General features: G+C 36.2%; 1 protein-coding gene across 4 annotated transcripts in view; it reads left to right on the forward strand.

Annotated features, from left to right (window-relative positions):
- Positions 1-18,782, forward strand: part of Nek1 (NIMA related kinase 1) — a 132,909-nt gene that overhangs the window by 15,153 nt on the left and 98,974 nt on the right. For all 4 annotated transcript variants that reach the window (XM_021218780.2, XM_029531854.1, XM_029531855.1 and 1 more), the window contains exons 5-9: positions 5,858-5,941; positions 9,470-9,537; positions 9,671-9,757; positions 10,836-10,890; positions 16,762-16,962. In XM_021218780.2, coding sequence (XP_021074439.1) covers positions 5,858-5,941; positions 9,470-9,537; positions 9,671-9,757; positions 10,836-10,890; positions 16,762-16,962 — 495 coding nt within the window. The remainder of the gene's footprint in view (positions 1-5,857; positions 5,942-9,469; positions 9,538-9,670; positions 9,758-10,835; positions 10,891-16,761; positions 16,963-18,782) is intronic.

Below are 18,782 nucleotides of genomic sequence, written 5' to 3' on the forward strand. Positions count from 1 at the left end.
TTTTCCTACTTCTATGAAGACTTGATTTGGAATTTTGATGGGAATTGCATTGAACCTGTAGATTGATTTCAGTAGGATGGCCATTTTTACTATATTAATCCTGCCAATCCATGAGCATGGGAGATCTTTCTATCTTCTGAGATCTTCTTCAATTTCTTTCTTCAGAGACTTGAAGTTCTTATCATACAGATCTTTCACTTGCTTGGTTAGAGTCACACCAAGGTATGTAGTATTATTTGTGACTGTTGTGAAGGATGTTGTTTCTGTAATATCTTTCTCAGCCTGTTTATCCTTTGAGTAGAGGAAGGCTACTGATTTGTTTGAGTTAATTTTATATCCAGCCACTTTGCTGAAGTTGTTTATCAGCTTTAGAAGTTCTTTAGTGGAATTTCTGGCGTCACTTAAGTATATGATCATATCATCTGCAAATAGTGATATTTTGACTTCTTCCTTTCTAATTTGTATCCCTTTGATCTCTTTTTGTTGTCTAATAGCTCTAGCTAGACCTTTGAGTACCATATTGAATAGATAGGGAGAGAATGGGCAGCCTTCTCTAGTCCCTGATTTTAGTGGGGATTGCTTCAAGTTTGTTTCCATTTAGCTTGATGTTGGCTACTGGTTTACTGTATATTGCTTTTACTATGTTTAGGTATGGGTCTTGGATTGCTGATCATTCCAAGACTTTTAACATTAAGGGATGCTGAATTTTGTCAAATGCTTTTTCAGCATCTAATGAAATGACCATGTGGTTTTTTTTTTCTTTGAGTTTGTTTATATATTGTATTACATTGATGGATTTCTGTATATTGACCTGTCCCTGCATCCTTGGTGTGAAGCCTACTTGATCGTGGTGAATGATCATTTTGATGTGTTCTTGGATTCAGTTGTCAAGAATTTTACTGAGTATTTTTGCAACAATGTTCATAAAGTAGATTGATTCTTTGTTGGGTCTTTGTGTGGTTTAGGTATAAGCCTAATTGTGGCTTCATAGAAAGAATTGGGTAGTGTTCCTTCTGTTTCTATTTTGTGGAATAGTTTGAAGAGTATTGGTATTAGGTCTTCTTTAAAGGTCTGATAGAATTCTCCACTAAACCCATCTGGTCCTGGGCTGTTTTTGGTTGGGAGACTATTCATGACTTACTTCTATTTTTCTAGGGGTTATGGGACTGTTTAGATGGTTTGTCTGATCCTGATTTAACTTTGGCACCTTGTATGTGTATAGAAAATTGTCCATTTCATCCAGATTTTCCAATTTAGTTGAGTATAAACTTTTGTGGTAAGATTTGATGATTTTTTGGATTTCCACAGTTTCCATTGTTTTGTCGCCCTGTTCATTTCTGATTTTATTAATTTCTATACTATCTGTGCCGTCTGGTTAGTCTGGCTAAGGGTTTATCTATCTTGCTGATTTTCTCAAAGAACTAGCTCCTGGTTTTGTTGATTCTTTGTATAGTTCTTTATGTTTTTATTTGGTGGATTTCAGCCCTGAGTTTGATTATTTCTTGCCATCTACTCCTCTTGGGTGTATTTGCTTCTTTTGGGTCTAAGTTTTCAGGTGTGCTGTAAGCTGCTAGTGTAAGCTCTCTCCAGTTTCTTTTTGGAGGCACTTAGAGCTATGAGTTTTCTTCTTACCACTGCTTTCATCGTGTCTCATAGGTTTTGGTATGATGTGCCTTCATTTTCATTAAATTATAAAAAATCTTTAATTTCTTTCTTTATTTCTTCCTTGACCAAGTTATTGAGTAGAGTGTTGTTCAGCTTCCATGTGCATGTGTACCTTCCATTGTTTTTGTTGGAATTTAAGACCAGCCTTAGTCTGTGGTAATCTGATAGGGTGCATGGGATTATTTCAATCATCTGGTATCTATTGAGGCCTGTTTTGTGACCAATTATATGGTCATTTGTGGAGAAGGTACTATGAGGTGCTAAGGAGAAGGTATATTCTTTTGCTTTAGGATGAAGTGTTCCATAGATATGTTAGATCCATTTGGTTCATAACTTCTGTTAGTTTCACTGTGTCTCTGTTTAGATTCTGTTTCCATGATCTGTGCATTACTGAGATTGGGGTGTTGAAGTCTCCTACTATTATTGTGTGGAGTGTGGTGTGTGCTTTGAGCTTTAGTAAAGTTTCTTTTATGAATATGGGTGCCCTTGCATTTTAAACATAGATGTTCAGAATTGAGAGTTCATCTTGGTAGATTTTTCCTTTGACTAGTATGAAGTGTCCTTCCTTATCTTTTTTGATAACTTTTGGTTGAAAGTCAATTTTATTTGATATTAGAACGGCTACTCTGGCTTTTTTCTTGGGACCATTTGCTTGGAAACCTTTTTTTCAGTCTTTTACTCTGAGGTAGTATCTGTCTTTGTCACTGAGGTGCTTTTCCTGCATGCAGCAAAATGCTGGGTCCTGTTTACCTATCCATTCTTGTTAGTCTGTGTCTTTTTATTGGGGAATTGAGTCCACAGATGTTAAGAGATATTATATTAAGGAAAAGTGATTGTTGCTTTCTCTTAGTTTTGTTGTTAGAGGTGGAATTATGTTTGAGTGGCTATCTTTTAGGTTTGTTGAAAGATTACTTTCTTGCTTTTTCTAGGGTGTAGTTTCCCTCCTTGTGTTGGTGTTTTCCATCTAATATCTGTTGTAGGACTGGATTTTTGGAAAGGTACTGTGTAAATTTGGTTTTGTCATGGAATTTCTTGGTTTCTTCATCTATGGTAATTGAAAGTTTTTCTGGGTATAGTAGTCTGGGTTGTCATTTGTGTTCTCTTAGAGTCTGTATAACATCTGCCCAGGATCTTCTAGCTTTCTTTTTTTTTAATTTTTTTATTATTATTGTTTTCTTTATTTACATTTCAAATACTGTCCCGAAAGTTCCCTATACCCCCCCCCCGCCCCTGCTCCCCTACCCACCCACTCCCACTACTTGGCCCAGGCCTTCCCTTATGCTGGGTCATATAAAGTTTGCAAGACCAAGGGGCCTCTGCTGAAAAGTCTGGTGTCATTCTGACAGGTCTGCCTTTATGTGTTACTTGTCCTTTTTCCCTTATTGCTTTTTATGTTCTTTCTTTATTGCATTTGTTGTTCTGATTATTATGTGTCAGGAGGAATTTCTTTTCTGGTCCAGTCTATTTGGAGTTCTGTAGGCTTCTTGTATGTTCATGGGCATCTCTTTCTTTAGGTTAGGAAAGTTTTCTTCTATAATTTTGTTGAAGATATTTGCTGGACCTTTAAGTTGGAATCTTTGCTCTCTTCTATACTTATTATCCTTAGGTTTGGACTTCTCACTGTGTCCTGCATTTCCTGGATGTTTTGGGTTTAGAGCTTTTTGCATTTTGCATTTTCTTTGACTGTTGTGTCAATGTTTTCTATGGTATCTAATGTTCCTGAGATTCTCTCTTCTATCTCTTGTATTCTGTTGGTGATGCTCGCATCTATGACTCCTGATCTCTTTCCTAGGTTTTCTAACTCCAGGGTTGTCTCCCTTTGTGATTTCTGTATTGTTTCTGTTTCAGTTTTTAGATCTTGGATGGTTTTGCTCATTTTCTATGCCTGTTTGTGTTTTCCTATAATTCTTTAAGGGATTTTTTTGTTTCCTCTTTAGGGGCTTCTAGCTGTTTATCTGTGTTCTCCTGTATTTCTTTAAGGGAGTTACTTATGTCCTTCTTAAAATCCTATATCATCATCAAAAGAAGTGATTTTAGATCTGAGTCTTGTTTTTCCTATGTGATGGTGTATCCAGCACTACTTTTGATGGGAGAATTGGATTCTGATGATGCCAAGAAACCTTGGTTTCTGTTGCTTATGTTCTTAAGCTTGCCATCTGATTATCTCTAGTGCTCCCTGCCCTTGCTATATCTGACTGGAGCCTGTCCTTCCTATAATCCTGGTTGTGTCAGAACTCCTCATAGTCCAGCTTTCTCTGAGATTCTGGGTGTATCAGAGTTCCTGGGAGTCACGTTGCCTCTGGGACCCTGAGATCCTGGTGTGACCAAGCTCCTGGCATCCTGGGATCCTAGGTGTGTTAGAGTGGCTGGAAGTGGAGCCTCCTCTGGGTGCCATGGGACTGGCTTCAGAGTTTGCACTCCTGGAAATGTTTTTAGTGTATGTCTGGCCTGGAACAAGTGAGCCTCCTGTTGCCACCTTAAGTGAGGGAGTTGTTCTGTCAGGAAAATTATTTTAAAGTTAATTTTATATGACTTTAAGTATACTATTCCTTAAGAATACTAAAAGAAGGGTAACAGGTGTAGCTTATTACCTTCTATTATCTTCTGATGACCACTTCTATAATGTTAAGCCCTATATACTGGTTTCCTTCTCTTTTCTCATTCCTCATTCCTTCTGTCTTTCTTGTACCCATAGAGGCACGCGCGCACACACACACACTGTAAGGTCAAATGCATAATTATATACAGTTAAGATTTGATAGAAGCCTGTGCTTTTTTAAAAATATGACAGTACAATGTATATACTATTCTGCAACTTCTTGTGTTGAGTTCATAATGTTTAGCTCCATGCATACAGACTTCATCCTCAGTGGTTTCATAGTACACAATTGTCACTGTACAATTTATCAGTCCCACTAATGGACATGTAGAGATTGTTTAAGTTAGTATTTCCTATGTGTTTATTGTCCTTTGTTCCTTTATATCATCTGTCAGCTATTGTGTTAGCTACCAGCATTTCCCCAGAGATGTAAAAGAACTTTTGCATGTTTGAGATTAGCAAATTAGCAATTATGTTTCAGCATTTTCTCAAATTTTTATTAAATGTGACTATATATTTCGCTATGAAGATGTTTTAAATTTTATTTAGCAAAGTTACCTTGAGACTTTGGAGAGGGGGATATTTTCTTTGTTGTGTTTTAAAAATTGACCCATACTTTATTTGATCTCTATTGATTATTGGAATTATTTGGTCTGAAGAGTGAGGTAGATATTAAGTTGTTTTACTTCTAAATGATAATTCCAGAGAGTGTTTATATGTGATAAATGTGGTTAGAGATATATGACAGATGTATTCTAAATTTCTATCGTGATAATTTTCCTTTGGTAACTTCTATGTATAGTGAAAAATTATAGAAAAAAAGATAAGCATAACAAACTTATCTGCCTACTACCAATCTATTATAAAGTATAAGTTATTTTTATTTTTCATTCTTGAGCTTTCTTTCCATATTTATTTTGCTGTGTGTGACACTCTTTAGTATATGCTATATCTATTTCTGTTGTCAGTTGGCTTGAATACCTATTAATGTTAGTTTCTGCAAAATACAAAGAAATTGTATCTTTTTTTTTTTTTTTTTTTTTTCCTTTTTTGAAATAGATTCCAAATAATTTAATGCTCAAATATGAAAACAACCACAGGAAGAAAACCTTATAATTTCCCCTCAGACTGAGAGTTATTTATACTTCTTAAATTTCAACCACAAATCAAACTAAGTATAATCATATTGCCAAGCCATTTAATCATTTCCATTATAATTAGAGAATTGTGGGNAATTAAATTAAAATTTCATATAAATTNCATGTAGTTTTAGAAAGGTAGTGTAATCTTAGACTTTAACAACACTACTGTTTATACTTGCCTGTTTGAAAGTACAGCAGTTAAACAATGAACTGGAATAGTGAAAACCAACTAAACACCCAACAAAAACCATCAAAAGAAATCAAGCATCTACCAACTTGTATTCCACTGATGTACCTGCCTGTCACTGTACCAATACCATGCAGTCTTTATCTCAATTGCTCTGTAGTACAGCTTGAGGTCAGGGATGGTAATTCCACCAGAAGTTCTTTTATTGTTGAGAATAGTAAGAAATTGTATCTTAAACATTTTTAATCCAGTGTTTTTCTCTAGATTTTGGACTGGTTTGTGCAGATATGTTTGGCTCTGAAGCACGTACATGATAGGAAAATTCTTCACCGAGACATAAAGTCACAGGTATGTTCACTAGAGCCTTTTTGTTTTTTTGCACAGGTCTCACAGTCTTGCTTATTGTTGGCCTGAATCTCATTATATAGCCCAAGCTGGCTCCAAACTCTCAGTGATGCTCAGACATTAGCATCCTGAGTACTGGGATCATAGTGTGAGTCTCCATGCCAGACAGGAGCTTGTGTGTGACTAAACCCTGCAGCTCTTGTCCTTCAATTGTGTCCTGCTCACTCAGGTACCCGATGTCCACCCCACCCCCCACCCCCTGTGTCCCCGCACAGCTTTCCCACTTACTCTTCCATACCCTTCTTTCTGGATTGACTCTCTAGCCTGACAGAATAAAGAAATAGATGTATGGAAGCTTCGTTTTTTTTTTTTTTTTTTAGATTTTGCATGTGTGTGGTTGACTTATTTCCTTTTTTCTAATTAATGGTAATTTGGATATAAATTTGTGTATAGGAGATTGTTTTTCTATAGAATTAGAAGATAAGATTCATTTGTTTTTTGATATTAAGAATTGAATTAAGACATTTTAAGTCATTACTATTGATTGATTGATTTTCTTGGAAGATTGAGTGTGCGTTCATTATGCTGTGCCTTGTGTGTGAGAATCTGTGTATTCTTTGGGGAAGTTCTGGAGACCTTCCTTGTTTCTGGATTTTTCTTTAAATGGATCTTAAGATACCACTTCAAATGTGTTTTTTATTCTTACATGTTTTTCTCATTGTTTTCCTTATTGAATATTAAATGAATTATTTTCCCCGATTAACTCTGTCTGCACATCTTCCTTTTGCATTTTTATTCCTAATAGTGCCAAGATCCCACCCAGAGCACACTAGGAAAGTACTGTCTGTCTTGAACCTTTTATCTCCAGCCCCAAACCCCGTCACAGTTTCTGTAAGCTAATGCTTGTCTCAGCCTCTGTAATTGCTTGAAGAAAAGTATCTGTTCTAATTGTTTCTTTCATTCATGTTTTGACCTCTTTATTAACTATTTTGTCATTTCTTGTTCCCTCTACCTGCATTGATATTTTTCTTGTGTAGCTCCTACTGGTCTTGAATTCTCCCATTCTTGATTGAGCCTCTGAAATTAGAGGATTTCAAACTCATTGCTATAGTTTTTTTTTTTTGTTGTTGTTGTTTTGTTTTGCTTTTTTAATTTATTTATTTAATGTATGTGAGTACACTGTCCAGCCTTCAGACACACCAGAAGAGGGCATCAGATCCCATTACAGATGGTTGTGAGCCACCCTGTGATTGCTGGGAGCTGAACTCAGGACCTCTGGAAGAGCAGTCAGTGCTCTTAACCACTGAGCCATCTCTCCAGCCCTCATTGCCATGGCCAAGCATGTTTACAGTTAATGGTTTTGTTTTTTTTTTAAGATTTATTTATTTATTATATGTAAGTAGCTGTCTTTAGACACAACAAAAGAGGGCTTGAGATCCCATTATGGATGGTTGTGAACCACGATGTGGTTGCTGGGATTTGAACTCCGGACCTTTGGAAGAGCAGTCGGGTGCTCTTACCCACTGAGCCATCTCACCAGCCCCACAGTTAATGTTTTGTCATTGCCATTTCATCAGTTTTTACTTGTTTGAGTGTCTCACTCTGCAGACCAGACTGGTCTTGAACTTGGATCTTCCTCCTTAGTGTTGGGGATTATAGGCGTGCACTGCCATCCTAGACTGATGAGTTGTATTTGTAGTGAATTCTCACAGCACTAATGATTTAATTGGGTGATTATTATTATTATTATTTAATTATTATTAATTCTAGCTGAATTTTTCCAGGTTCTTTTGTGAAAAATGTTTTATATTCAAAACACAAGTGCAAGGGCCTACACACATGTGTGTGCGATTCGATGCTGGTAATCAAGGCCAGCCCCAGCTTTGCACTCACTCACTCACTCCAGCCCTCTCAGTTCCCAGCAAGGGTAGAGAGATGAGGGCAGTTATGTCACAGTTCTCCCTGTCTTTGTCTGTCCTTGGCCTTCCTAGGCCTGCAGATGGTGGTGCAGTGTAGTATTCCCAGGGTGCGTGGAGAAGAGCTATCTGGGACCTTCATGCTTCATCTTTCCTACATCTCTCCCCATTTTCTGCCACCAAATCTGTTTTCCCTCATTTTACTAATTCTAATTAACCTATGTCATCTTGGCATTAATCATGTGCCTGATGCAAGTCTTAGGACTGATAGGGAATTTCATTCCTGCTACCCCATTAAATTCTGGCTTTTTACTCTTTTAAAGAGTATAGAAATCTAGGGGGAAAAGGCTTCTTTTTCCTTGCTAGGAATATGTTAATCCTTGATACATGTGCATGATAGACCCCAGCAGCGCTGAAGTACTCTAATTATAGAGAAAATACAATTGAGTAAACAGTTTAAACTGGAAGGGTATTTCAGACCCCTTTAATTGTAATGCATTTACATGTTATTAAATTGGCCTATTTACAGTATACAGGGACTGGCAAGATAGCTTATTGGATAGAAATATTTGCTGCTAAGCTAGATTAACTGAGTCACTCTCTGGGACCCACACTGTATAGGAACAGAACTGACACCCATAAGTTGTCCTCTGACTTTCAGACAGATGCCATGACAAAAACGCCCATGGAAATATAGCGTTTACTGACTTTAGTGTTTATACAGAAGTGGGAAAACATTGTCTCTACTTCACAGAATATTTTTCTCTTCAAATAAGAACTGCTCATGTGTAGTCACACCTCTTTCTCCTCCATGTAGACTTAGTAACCACTGATCTTCTTTCTGTCTGGATAGCTGTATTTACGTGAACTGTTAGTATGTGCTTTTAGTTATTTAAAGATGGACTATTTGCTGGGTTTTGTATTCCACACCTTTAATCCCAGAACTGGAGAGACAACGGCAGCTGAATCTCTGGGTTCCAGGCCAGCCTGGTCTACATAGTAAGTTCCAAGCAGCTAAGGCTACATTGTTTGACTCTGTCTCAAAATTAACAACAAAATGAATTATTTGTCCTTTGGGAGTTGGGTATTGAGACAGTGTTTCCTGTAGGCCAGCATGGCCTTGAACTTTACATATAGCTGAGCGTGATCTGAGCTTTAGATCTCTTCCCCCCCCCCATTCTTTCTTTTCACCATGTGGATCGAGAAGGTTAGACTCAGATTGTCGTCGGGCTTGGGCAACAGATACCTTACCCAGCTGAGCCATGTCACTGGCTTCTTATTTCTTTTATGGACAGTATGGTATGGTACACAAAAATATTTTTCCTTCTCTTTAGTTTTGTTTGATGTCTAAGAAACCATTGCCTGACTCAAAAACATGACAATTTATTCCTGTTTTTAGGATTTTTATAGTTTTTATTCATATATCTTATAATTCGTTTTGAGTTAATTTTTGCATATAGTGAGGTGGGTATGAGAATGCATTTATTCTTTTTCATGGGGATATCTAGCTATTCCAGCATAATTTTTATTTGTATTACTTTTTCTGAAAAACAATGTCTAATAGAGGTAGCTGGACTAAAACAATATTTCTGTTTGTTTATTCTTTCTTTTATAGAACATATTTCTAACCAAAGATGGGACAGTGCAGCTTGGAGATTTTGGAATTGCTAGAGTTCTTAATAGGTAACAACAGCTTTAAGCTTTGTTCTGACTTAATGTTCTCAGTGAAACTGAGTCTGTTATAGTGTATATGCAATAACTTGTAATATCTCTGCCTTAAGCTTCTTTAACAAGTTTTTTGTTGTTGTTGTTCTAGTACTGTAGAGCTTGCTCGAACTTGCATAGGGACTCCATACTACTTGTCACCTGAAATCTGTGAAAACAAGCCTTATAACAATAAAAGGTATTTAAAGGGATGCTTAACATATGATCTGTTTCAAACCTTTCTGTCATACTCTGTATAGTAGCCTTGAGAACACCACTGCAAAATCAGTAATGCATGGTTAGTATGTATATCTGTAGACTTTTAGTATATGATAAAGGAATTGTAAAAACACTCTTCGTATCTCATTGAAAGAACTCAAGGCAGAATCACGTCATGGTTTCTTGTAGTTTGGAAGAGAGTACTTAACCCCCTTTGGTCCTTCTCTTTGTCATAGTCACTTCCTACAGAACTGTAGCTAAAAGTATAGGATGTATGCTAGATGCTCAACAATGAAGCCAAAATCAAGCTGGGCGTGGTGGTGCAAGCCTTTAATCCCAGCACTCAGGAGGCAGAGGCAGGTAGATTTCTGAGTTCGAGGCCAGCCTGGTCTACAGAGTGAGTTCCAGGACAGCCAGGGCTACATAGAGAAACCCTGTCTCGGAAAAAAAAAAAAAAAAAAAAAGCCAAAATCAGGGAGAAGGAGAGAGAGAGAGAGAGAGAGAGAGAGAGAGAGAGAGAGAGAGAGAGAGAGAGAGAGAGAGCACGCCATCAGTTTCTTTGAAATGCTGCAGCCACCTAGCTTAGATGTAAGCTGCTAGTGGCTTATGTGGTCTGATATTGAGGACAGTCCCATAACTGTACTCCAGTGACCTTTTCCTCTTTTCCAAGGGAAAGCTCGCAACCAAGAAACACTCTAGTTTGCTGTCGTGCTTGATTGTAGTAAATTAGGTTTCTCATTTTGTAATATTTTTTAAATTGAGTAAAGCATGTGGAATTTTTCAAAATAAAAATAAATAGAATGAATTTTTATACCATTCTTTTAAATATTAAATTTCTTTAATAACATTTCAAAGTAATTGTTTAGCCAACCCTTACTTTTCTGATTTAAAATACCCACTTTTATTATCTAGTTTGAAATTTGAAGGTAAAAAATAATTTATAGAGCACATATGTTCCCCCCAAGTTCTTCCATACTATTTGTTTACTTTAAATGATTAAATAAATAAATAATTATATTCTGATATTAAGAGGAAATTTCTCACTTTTGTCTTCACAGTGACATTTGGGCTTTGGGCTGTGTCCTTTATGAGTTGTGTACACTTAAACATGCAGTAAGTATAAGCTGTGATGCTTTTAAAGTTGTAGTGTCTTTCAGATAACTCAGATTAGAAGTTTGGTTTTCTAAAGTGCAATTTTAAACTGGTTTATTCTTATTATATATTTGCTGTTATATTTTGTGCTTTTTCCACAGACATTTTTCTTTTTTAATATTTTTTTTTAATTTATATTTCGAGTGTTATCCCCTTACCCAGTCCCCCCACCTCCCCGGAAGTCCATTCTCCCTCCTCCTGCCTCTATGAGGATATTCCTCCAGGCCTCCCCACCCTTGGTTCCCCTACATTGCAGCATCTATTGAGCCTTCATAGGACCAAGGACCTCTCCTCCCATTGAGCCTAACAAGGCTATCCACTGAAACATATGCAGATTCTGGCTGAAAAATAAAGGAAAAAACTAAATTCAAAGCATTGAAATGCTTTGAGTTTGTTGCTGGAAGTTATTTAAAAATTTTTACTTACTGTGACAACCAGAGTTGTTTTTATTAAAAAATAAGCTGCCAATATAGACAAGAGAAACAGTAACTCTGTGTGTGTGTGTGTGTGTGTGTGTGTGTGTGTGTGTGTGTGTGTGTGTGTATGTATGTGTGTGTGTGTGTGTGTGGTGTTGGGAGTGATGCATGTGCTTCACAGTGTGGAAGTGTGCACATGTGTTGTGTGTGAGGTTGAAGGTCCCCAAGGTACTCCACGGTCAATGTGTAGAGCCTTTCCTTGATGGCTCGTCGTCTTCATTTTTTGAGACACGTTCAGAGAACCTTTTTGTGAACTTTAGGGATCCACCTGCCTCCACCCACATCCTATGCCTCTGGAGAGGACAGAACCAGCCATCTTTTATATGTGTTCTGTGGTTCTAAAATCGCATCTCTGTGTTTACATAGCCCGCACTCTACCAACTGAATATCTTCTCAGCCTCTTATCCAGGCATTCTGTCACATTAAGTATACTTACATTATTTATAATTTTCACCATTAACACATTTTTTAAATAGTACGAAATATACCAAGAGGGAGATTTCTTTCAAAATATATTTAATTGTAATAACTTTTTCATTTTTTTTTGTCCTCTTTTTAAAGCATGTTTCCTTTCCTGATGAAACAATGCTGTATTTTCATCTCAAGAGAAAATTTCAGAAAATACGTAAAATTATAAAGCAGGAAATAAGTACCATACGCAAAACTAACAAGAAACAACTGCTTATATCTGATGCTTTCTTCTAAGCTTTATTCTAACTTAATTTACAAATCGAAGTGCTCTTCTTCAAGAGTTTGCTTATATTATGTAAGCCGCCTTATAGCCTGCTCTTACTGTTCAATATTATTTGAAGTCTGTCTTTTTTATTGTTTGTTGAGATATTCTCATATTTATATAAATGTGCATGCTTGCCACATGAAAATAGATAGCATCGGAGGTCAGAAGAGTGCATCTGAGGATGGTCCTGAGCTACCTGATACGGATGCCCAGAACCAAACTACGGTTCTCTGGAAGAACAGAAATCCCTTGAATTGCCAAACCTTCTCTCTTGCTTCTCTGTTTTTTAAATATCTGCCTGTATGAACTTCTACTATATTGTGTTAATTTTTTCCCTAATATGTTTCTACAAGATTGAACGGACTTACATTTTTACAAACAGAATGAAATAAGTTTTGAATCTTCTAGGAGAGCTTAACATTTATTTAGGACTGCTTTTTTATAATTGACATAACTTATCGTAGACGTTTTGTTTTCTTGATGTGTATATTGAGAACAGCAAGATTAGTACAACTGTTCTGTTATTTAACAGAAATATCAAAGCTAATTATTTTCCTAATATAAAATCTATAATCTTATTTGTGTATATCATTGCACACAGTTATGGATTTCTAATGACATTTCATCTTTTTTTCTTTTGCTTCTATTTATTTGTGTGCAAAATGCACAACATGGTATTTACTATATAAATGAACTCATGCACATTAAATACATGTATAAAAGATATGGGATTTCATGTCTAATGTCATTTTATGTGAAAATAGAATGAGTATAGGTGTGCAATTAAAGATAATATATTATTTCCATTTAACTTTTAATTTTAAATATTAAATATTTAAAATACATACAAGAGACTTAATTCAATGGTAGAAACATGGATTTAAGTAAAGCTGATAGATTGCCATATGTATTCCAGATATTACTTGATAAAAATAATATGATGTTGCAGATATAGCTAAGACCCTACTTCCTATTATTTCTTTCTTCTTTTCAGAAATAAGCACTATTCTGAAGTCAAAGTGTCACCATATCAAGTAATATATGTAAATATTACTTATATTTCCAAGCCCCCCTCAATCTCTCTCTCTCTCTCTCTCTCTCTCTCTATATATATATATATATATATATATATATATATATATATATATATATATATATATGCTATCATATGCTAAACTATATCACTTTATAATTCAAGATATTGGTTTTTATATCTGTAATGATGATACATTAAACCCTAGTACTTTTGTTAAATTTAGTTTTCTATATAGCACAGTGGGTGGGTTGGGGAGCAGGGGGAGCGCGGGGAGAGGATAGGGTATTTTTGGAGGAGAAATTAGGAAAGGGGATAACATTTGAAATGTAAATAAAGAAAATATATAATTAAAAAAAGAAAAAAAACTAACGGAACTTACAAAAGATGCTTCTTCAATCAAATAATTACTACCTTGCAAGTTAAAATTAATGATGTATTATTTCATGTACTATCAACTAATAAAATTAAGATGGAGTAGAAGGCTAAAAGAAAAACACTTTTTCTGGTAGGAGCAAAAGTTGCTACCAAAATTTGCAAAGTGATTTCTTAGACTCCAGCAGAGTTTCATTCTTGTGTTAGACATTTGAAACCATGGATATATGTGTCACTTTCATAGGAAAAAAAAAAGCATCCTTTAAATAGGTAGTTGAAGACTCATTTAATTTTTTAATAGGAGAAAAATGAAAATCTACCTGAATATCCCTCCACAGGGCAATGTGTAAGTATATAAAATTAACTCATAAAATGACATTGCATCTTTTTGGCACACACATATAATCTCAGCCCTTGAGAAACAGAGACATGGGGATTACTACAAGATTTTTACTAGTTTGATCTTCAAATTGAGTTCAATCCCATGTAGACTTGCATAGGCCTCTAAAACAGACATGTTATCCAAGAAGAATATGATTTACCTTGACCACACTCACCTTCCCTTACCTGCCCTTTTCCTTCTTCCCCACTCAGCTAGACCTCTAACTTCCCAGTTTTGCATCAGCTTCTGTGTGTGTGCGGTGTGTGTGTGTGTGTGTGTGTCTGTGTGTCTGTGTGTGTCTGTGTGTCTGTGTGTGTCTGTGTGTGTATTTGTGTTAGTGTATAGGAGAGAGACAGAGACAAAGACAGAGAAACCTAGTTTGTGCTTGTGGAAAAAACATACAATATATTTCTTTTAAGTTTTTCTTATTTTACTTAATATAACATCTGCACTTGCATATATTTTCTTTCAAATAATATAATTTCATTATACCTGAATGAAATGTGTTGTGTATTTGTGCATATTGTTTTAAATATAATTTATGCTTTGAGAATCCCATACATCCATGCAGTTTATTTTGATTGTGTCTGCTCCCCACTCCCTCCATGATTTCTCTCAAATCCACCTCTCAATTTCCCTCCCAAGTTCAGGCTCTCTTATTTTCTTTTCATTTTAATTAACTTACTAAGTCCAGTTAGTGATGCATTCGTACATATATGTGAGGCCATTCACTGGAGCTTGATTGATCTGCCACAGGGGCATAGCCCTATAGAAAACTGACTTTCTGTCTTTCAGCAGCCATCAACTGGCAGTGGTTCTTCAGCTAGGCTGGGGCTTTGTGATCTCCTCCCTTTCTGTACATAGTCTTTTTTTTTTAATTAATTTAATTTTTTAATTAGATATTTTCTTTATTTACATTTCAAATGTTATTCCTTTTCCTGGTTTCCCCTCCAAAAACCCCCTATCCCCTTCCCCCCTCCACCTGCTCAACAACCCACCCACTCCCAATTCCTGACCCTGGCATTCCCCTATACTGGGGCATAGAACCTTCACAGGACCAAGGGCCTCTCCTCCCATTGATAATCCACAAGGCCATCCTCTGCTACATATGCAGCTGGAGCCATGGGTCCCACCATGTGTTTTCTTTGGTTGGTGGTTTAGTTCCTGAGAGCTCTGGGGGTACTGGTTAGTTCATATTGTTGTTCATCCTATGGGGCTGCAAACCCCTTCAGCTCCTTGGGTCCTTTTTCTAGCTCCTCCATTGGGGACCCTGTGCTCAGTCCAGTGGTTGGCAGAAAGCATCCTGTATTTGTCAGGCACTGGCAGAGCCTCTCAAGAGACAGGTATATCAGGCTTCTGTCAGCAAAATCTTGTTGGTATATGCAATAATGTCTGGGTTTGGTGACTGTATATGGGATGGATCCCCAGATGGGGCAGTCTCTGGATGGCCTTTCCTTCAGTCTCTGCTCCACACCTTGTCTCTGTAACTCCTTCCATGGGTATTTTGTTCTCCCTTTTCTAAGAGGGACTGAAGTATCTACACTTTGATCTTCCTTCTTCTTGAGCTTCATGTGGTCTGTGAATTGTTTCTTGGGCATCTTGAGCTTCTGGCTAATATCCACTTATCAGTGAGTGCACACCATGTGTGTCCTTTTGTGATTGGGTTACCTCACTCAGGATGATATTTTCTAGTTCCATCTATTTGCCTAAGAATTTCATGATTCATTGTTTTTAATAGCTGAGTAGTACTCCATTGTGTAAATGTACCATTTTCTGTATCCAGTCCTCTGTTGAGGGACATCTGTTGACATACACTAAGGCTAATTCCAGAGTTTCACTTTTGAGGAATAAGTATGTCTTTATTATGCCTAAGTAGATTATTTGAGGTATATTCCCAGGGTTATTATTGCTAAACTATACGCTAGTTGCATTTTTATTTTTTTAGGAAACTGTATGTGATATCCATGGAGGCTAGACTTAATAGACATTCCTACCAATAGCATATGAGAGTCCCTGGCCTAACAGCATTTGTTGTTTTCTCACTGATAGCCATTCTGACTAGGATTGAAATCCCAATATACTTTTGATTTGCATTTCCCTGGTGGCTAATAGTATTAAACATTTTTTATGTCTTTAGTGGCCATTGGTACATACTCTTTTGAGAACTATTGGTTCATTGCATTTTCCCATTTCATGAAGTCTTTAGATTTTGAACTGTCCCACCTGTGTATTCTTTTTATTTGACTTACAGTTTATTTTGTGTTTACACAAACCTAAAACACATACCTTCCTATTAATATTGCTCACCCCCAACCCCCGTTGGATTGATTATTCTTTGGCAAGCCTCACCTCTTGCAATAATGATGGACATGGCCTAAGAATTAAGCAGTTAGGAGTTCTCTTACATCTTTACTTATGTCGCTCAAATGGTTTTTGCTCAGTAGTTTATTTATTGCTTCTTGTTGTTAGAGCAGAGGCAGAGGAAGCTAGGTCTTACATGAAGTCTATTTGGTTGCATAACTGTTTATCATCTTGATTATTGTTGCATCTTGTAAAATATTAATATTTACAGTTTACCTCTTGGCATGTTGCATAAACACTTAGATTTTACTTTTATAACAAATTATATTATTTTACTTTTTTGAAAGCAGTCTTTTAAAATTATAGGTAATTAAGTAAAGTTTACAAAAAGTATACTAATTGCATTACTTAGGAGAGGATTGCATTTCTATTCTGTATTAATGAAAAAAGAACTGTTGCTCATTACTGATATTCCCCATTCCTGTTTTCTATCTGTTTTATAAATGTGCATTTATTTTCTGGATTTTAGTTTGAAGCTGGAAACATGAAAAACCTGGTACTGAAGATAATCTCTGGGTCCTTTCCTCCTGTGTCTCTACATTACTCCTATGATCTCCGCAGCTTGCTCTCTCAGTTATTTAAAAGAAATCCTAGGGATAGACCATCAGTCAACTCCATATTGGAGAAAGGTTTTCTAGCTAAACGGATTGAAAAGTTTCTCTCACCTCAGGTATGTGTCACGTTACACCCGAAGTTAAACGGTCAGGTTCTGGTACCTAGCACAGGAACTGTAGTGATCACCACAGAGCTGGGCTGGGATGCCCTCCTCAGCCTGCATTGGTGGTGCCCTTTCCTTTCCCACTGTTTATAACTGACATTATTAAACCTTTCTGTGCATCACGTTTCTTACCTCTTACCTGTAAGCCATGAGCTCAGAGGTATACCAGTATTGTGGGGTGGCTGCAAGAATTAAACAATAATGTACTACAATGCTTTCTGTCTAGTACATATTGCTCAAAGTCATTAATATGCATTATCAACATATAATTGATTACACTAGGTACATATATCAACAAAATTTACACGATTATGGTTGTCTTTGACAAGGAGATTGGAAACTATGGTTATATGGGCATATATAAATGCATATACTATATTGAGACCAGGGGATTGGAAACTATGCTTATATGGGCATATATAAATGCATATACTGTATTGCTGTATTGCATAATCTTTCCTCTAGTGTTCAACACAGGTGCAAAACAAATATTTGTGGAAATAATTTATTTTGTAGGTTTTATAAAAAATTTGTCAGATCAAATGCAATCAATTACTCGAATGTGATCACCTAAAATTGAAATTATTTGACTTTTCATGTTTATAGTGGCCTATATTAATTTAATCTACATTGAATTCTTTTGTAAGTAAGATAGGTAGCAAAAGCATAATCATATAGCTTATATATGCTTCTGGTTTAACAGAACATTCCAGAGAACAAATACTATTCAGAAAACAAGAGATGTTCATTTAGCTAACTAAACTTTGGAAGTCAAAGATTACTTGTATAAAAAATGGCAAGAATTTCTGAAATGTGGTGTTTTACAAGACTTCTTTGTTAAAAATAATTCTTTCAAAGGCTGTTTAGATGTAGTGTACTGTTATTTTTTGGCAGCAACCAGATATGAAACAAAGGCTTCATTTAGTCTTATTGAAGCTACCTCCTTGCCAGTGTAGTTAGAGCTTAGTCTCAAGACTACAGCTCTACAGTTCACCTTCCTAGCAATGAAAGGGGAAATGTTAAAGCCACAGTTACCCAACATACTGTTCAAAAGGGAGGCAGATTATGATTAATAATACATAGAGTATCTAACAACATGTGCTTGATATATTTCACCCTTTCCTTACTGGTATTTAACCACAACTTGGATTTACAAAATCTCGCATTTTGTTCCATAGATAGATAGATTGCACAAATTTATGTTTTCTTATCATGTAGCCCCGCTCACTGCAAACCTATGATCCTTCTGCTTCAGGCTTGTGAATTTCTGGATTACAAGACTACTTTTACTTTCAAGACAATAGTTCTTTCGTTACCATTAGCCAAAATTTGTGGGGCCCAGTTCTCATCCTTGCACACCTTATTAGCAGTTTCCTGCATGTGGCTTCACAAATTAGGGGTGGGCTTTGACTCATTAGGAGTACAGTTTTTGTCCATTATAGGTGTCTGAGGAAGAGTCTGCCGTATCTGAATAGTCCAACACCACAGCTTTTGATCACCTGTTGAACACGTGGAATGTGACTGCTGTGACTAAAGAACTAAGTTTTAAGCTTTCAATGATAAGTAAGCTTTTAATTCAGATAGCCACATGCTGGTAATGGACAACATTCACATGGTATTCCAGGACCTTCTTGAGTTCTGTATATTTCGTCTTTCAATTTATATGAACATTTACATAGAACAGAAAAATCCACATTTTATTTTTGGGGTTTTTTTGTGGGTTTTTTTTTTTTTTTTTTTTTTTTTTTTTTTTTTTTTTTTTTTTTTTTTTT

This window comes from Mus pahari, chromosome 19, assembly GCF_900095145.1.
Source record: "Mus pahari chromosome 19, PAHARI_EIJ_v1.1, whole genome shotgun sequence".
Lineage (NCBI taxonomy): Eukaryota > Metazoa > Chordata > Mammalia > Rodentia > Muridae > Mus > Mus pahari.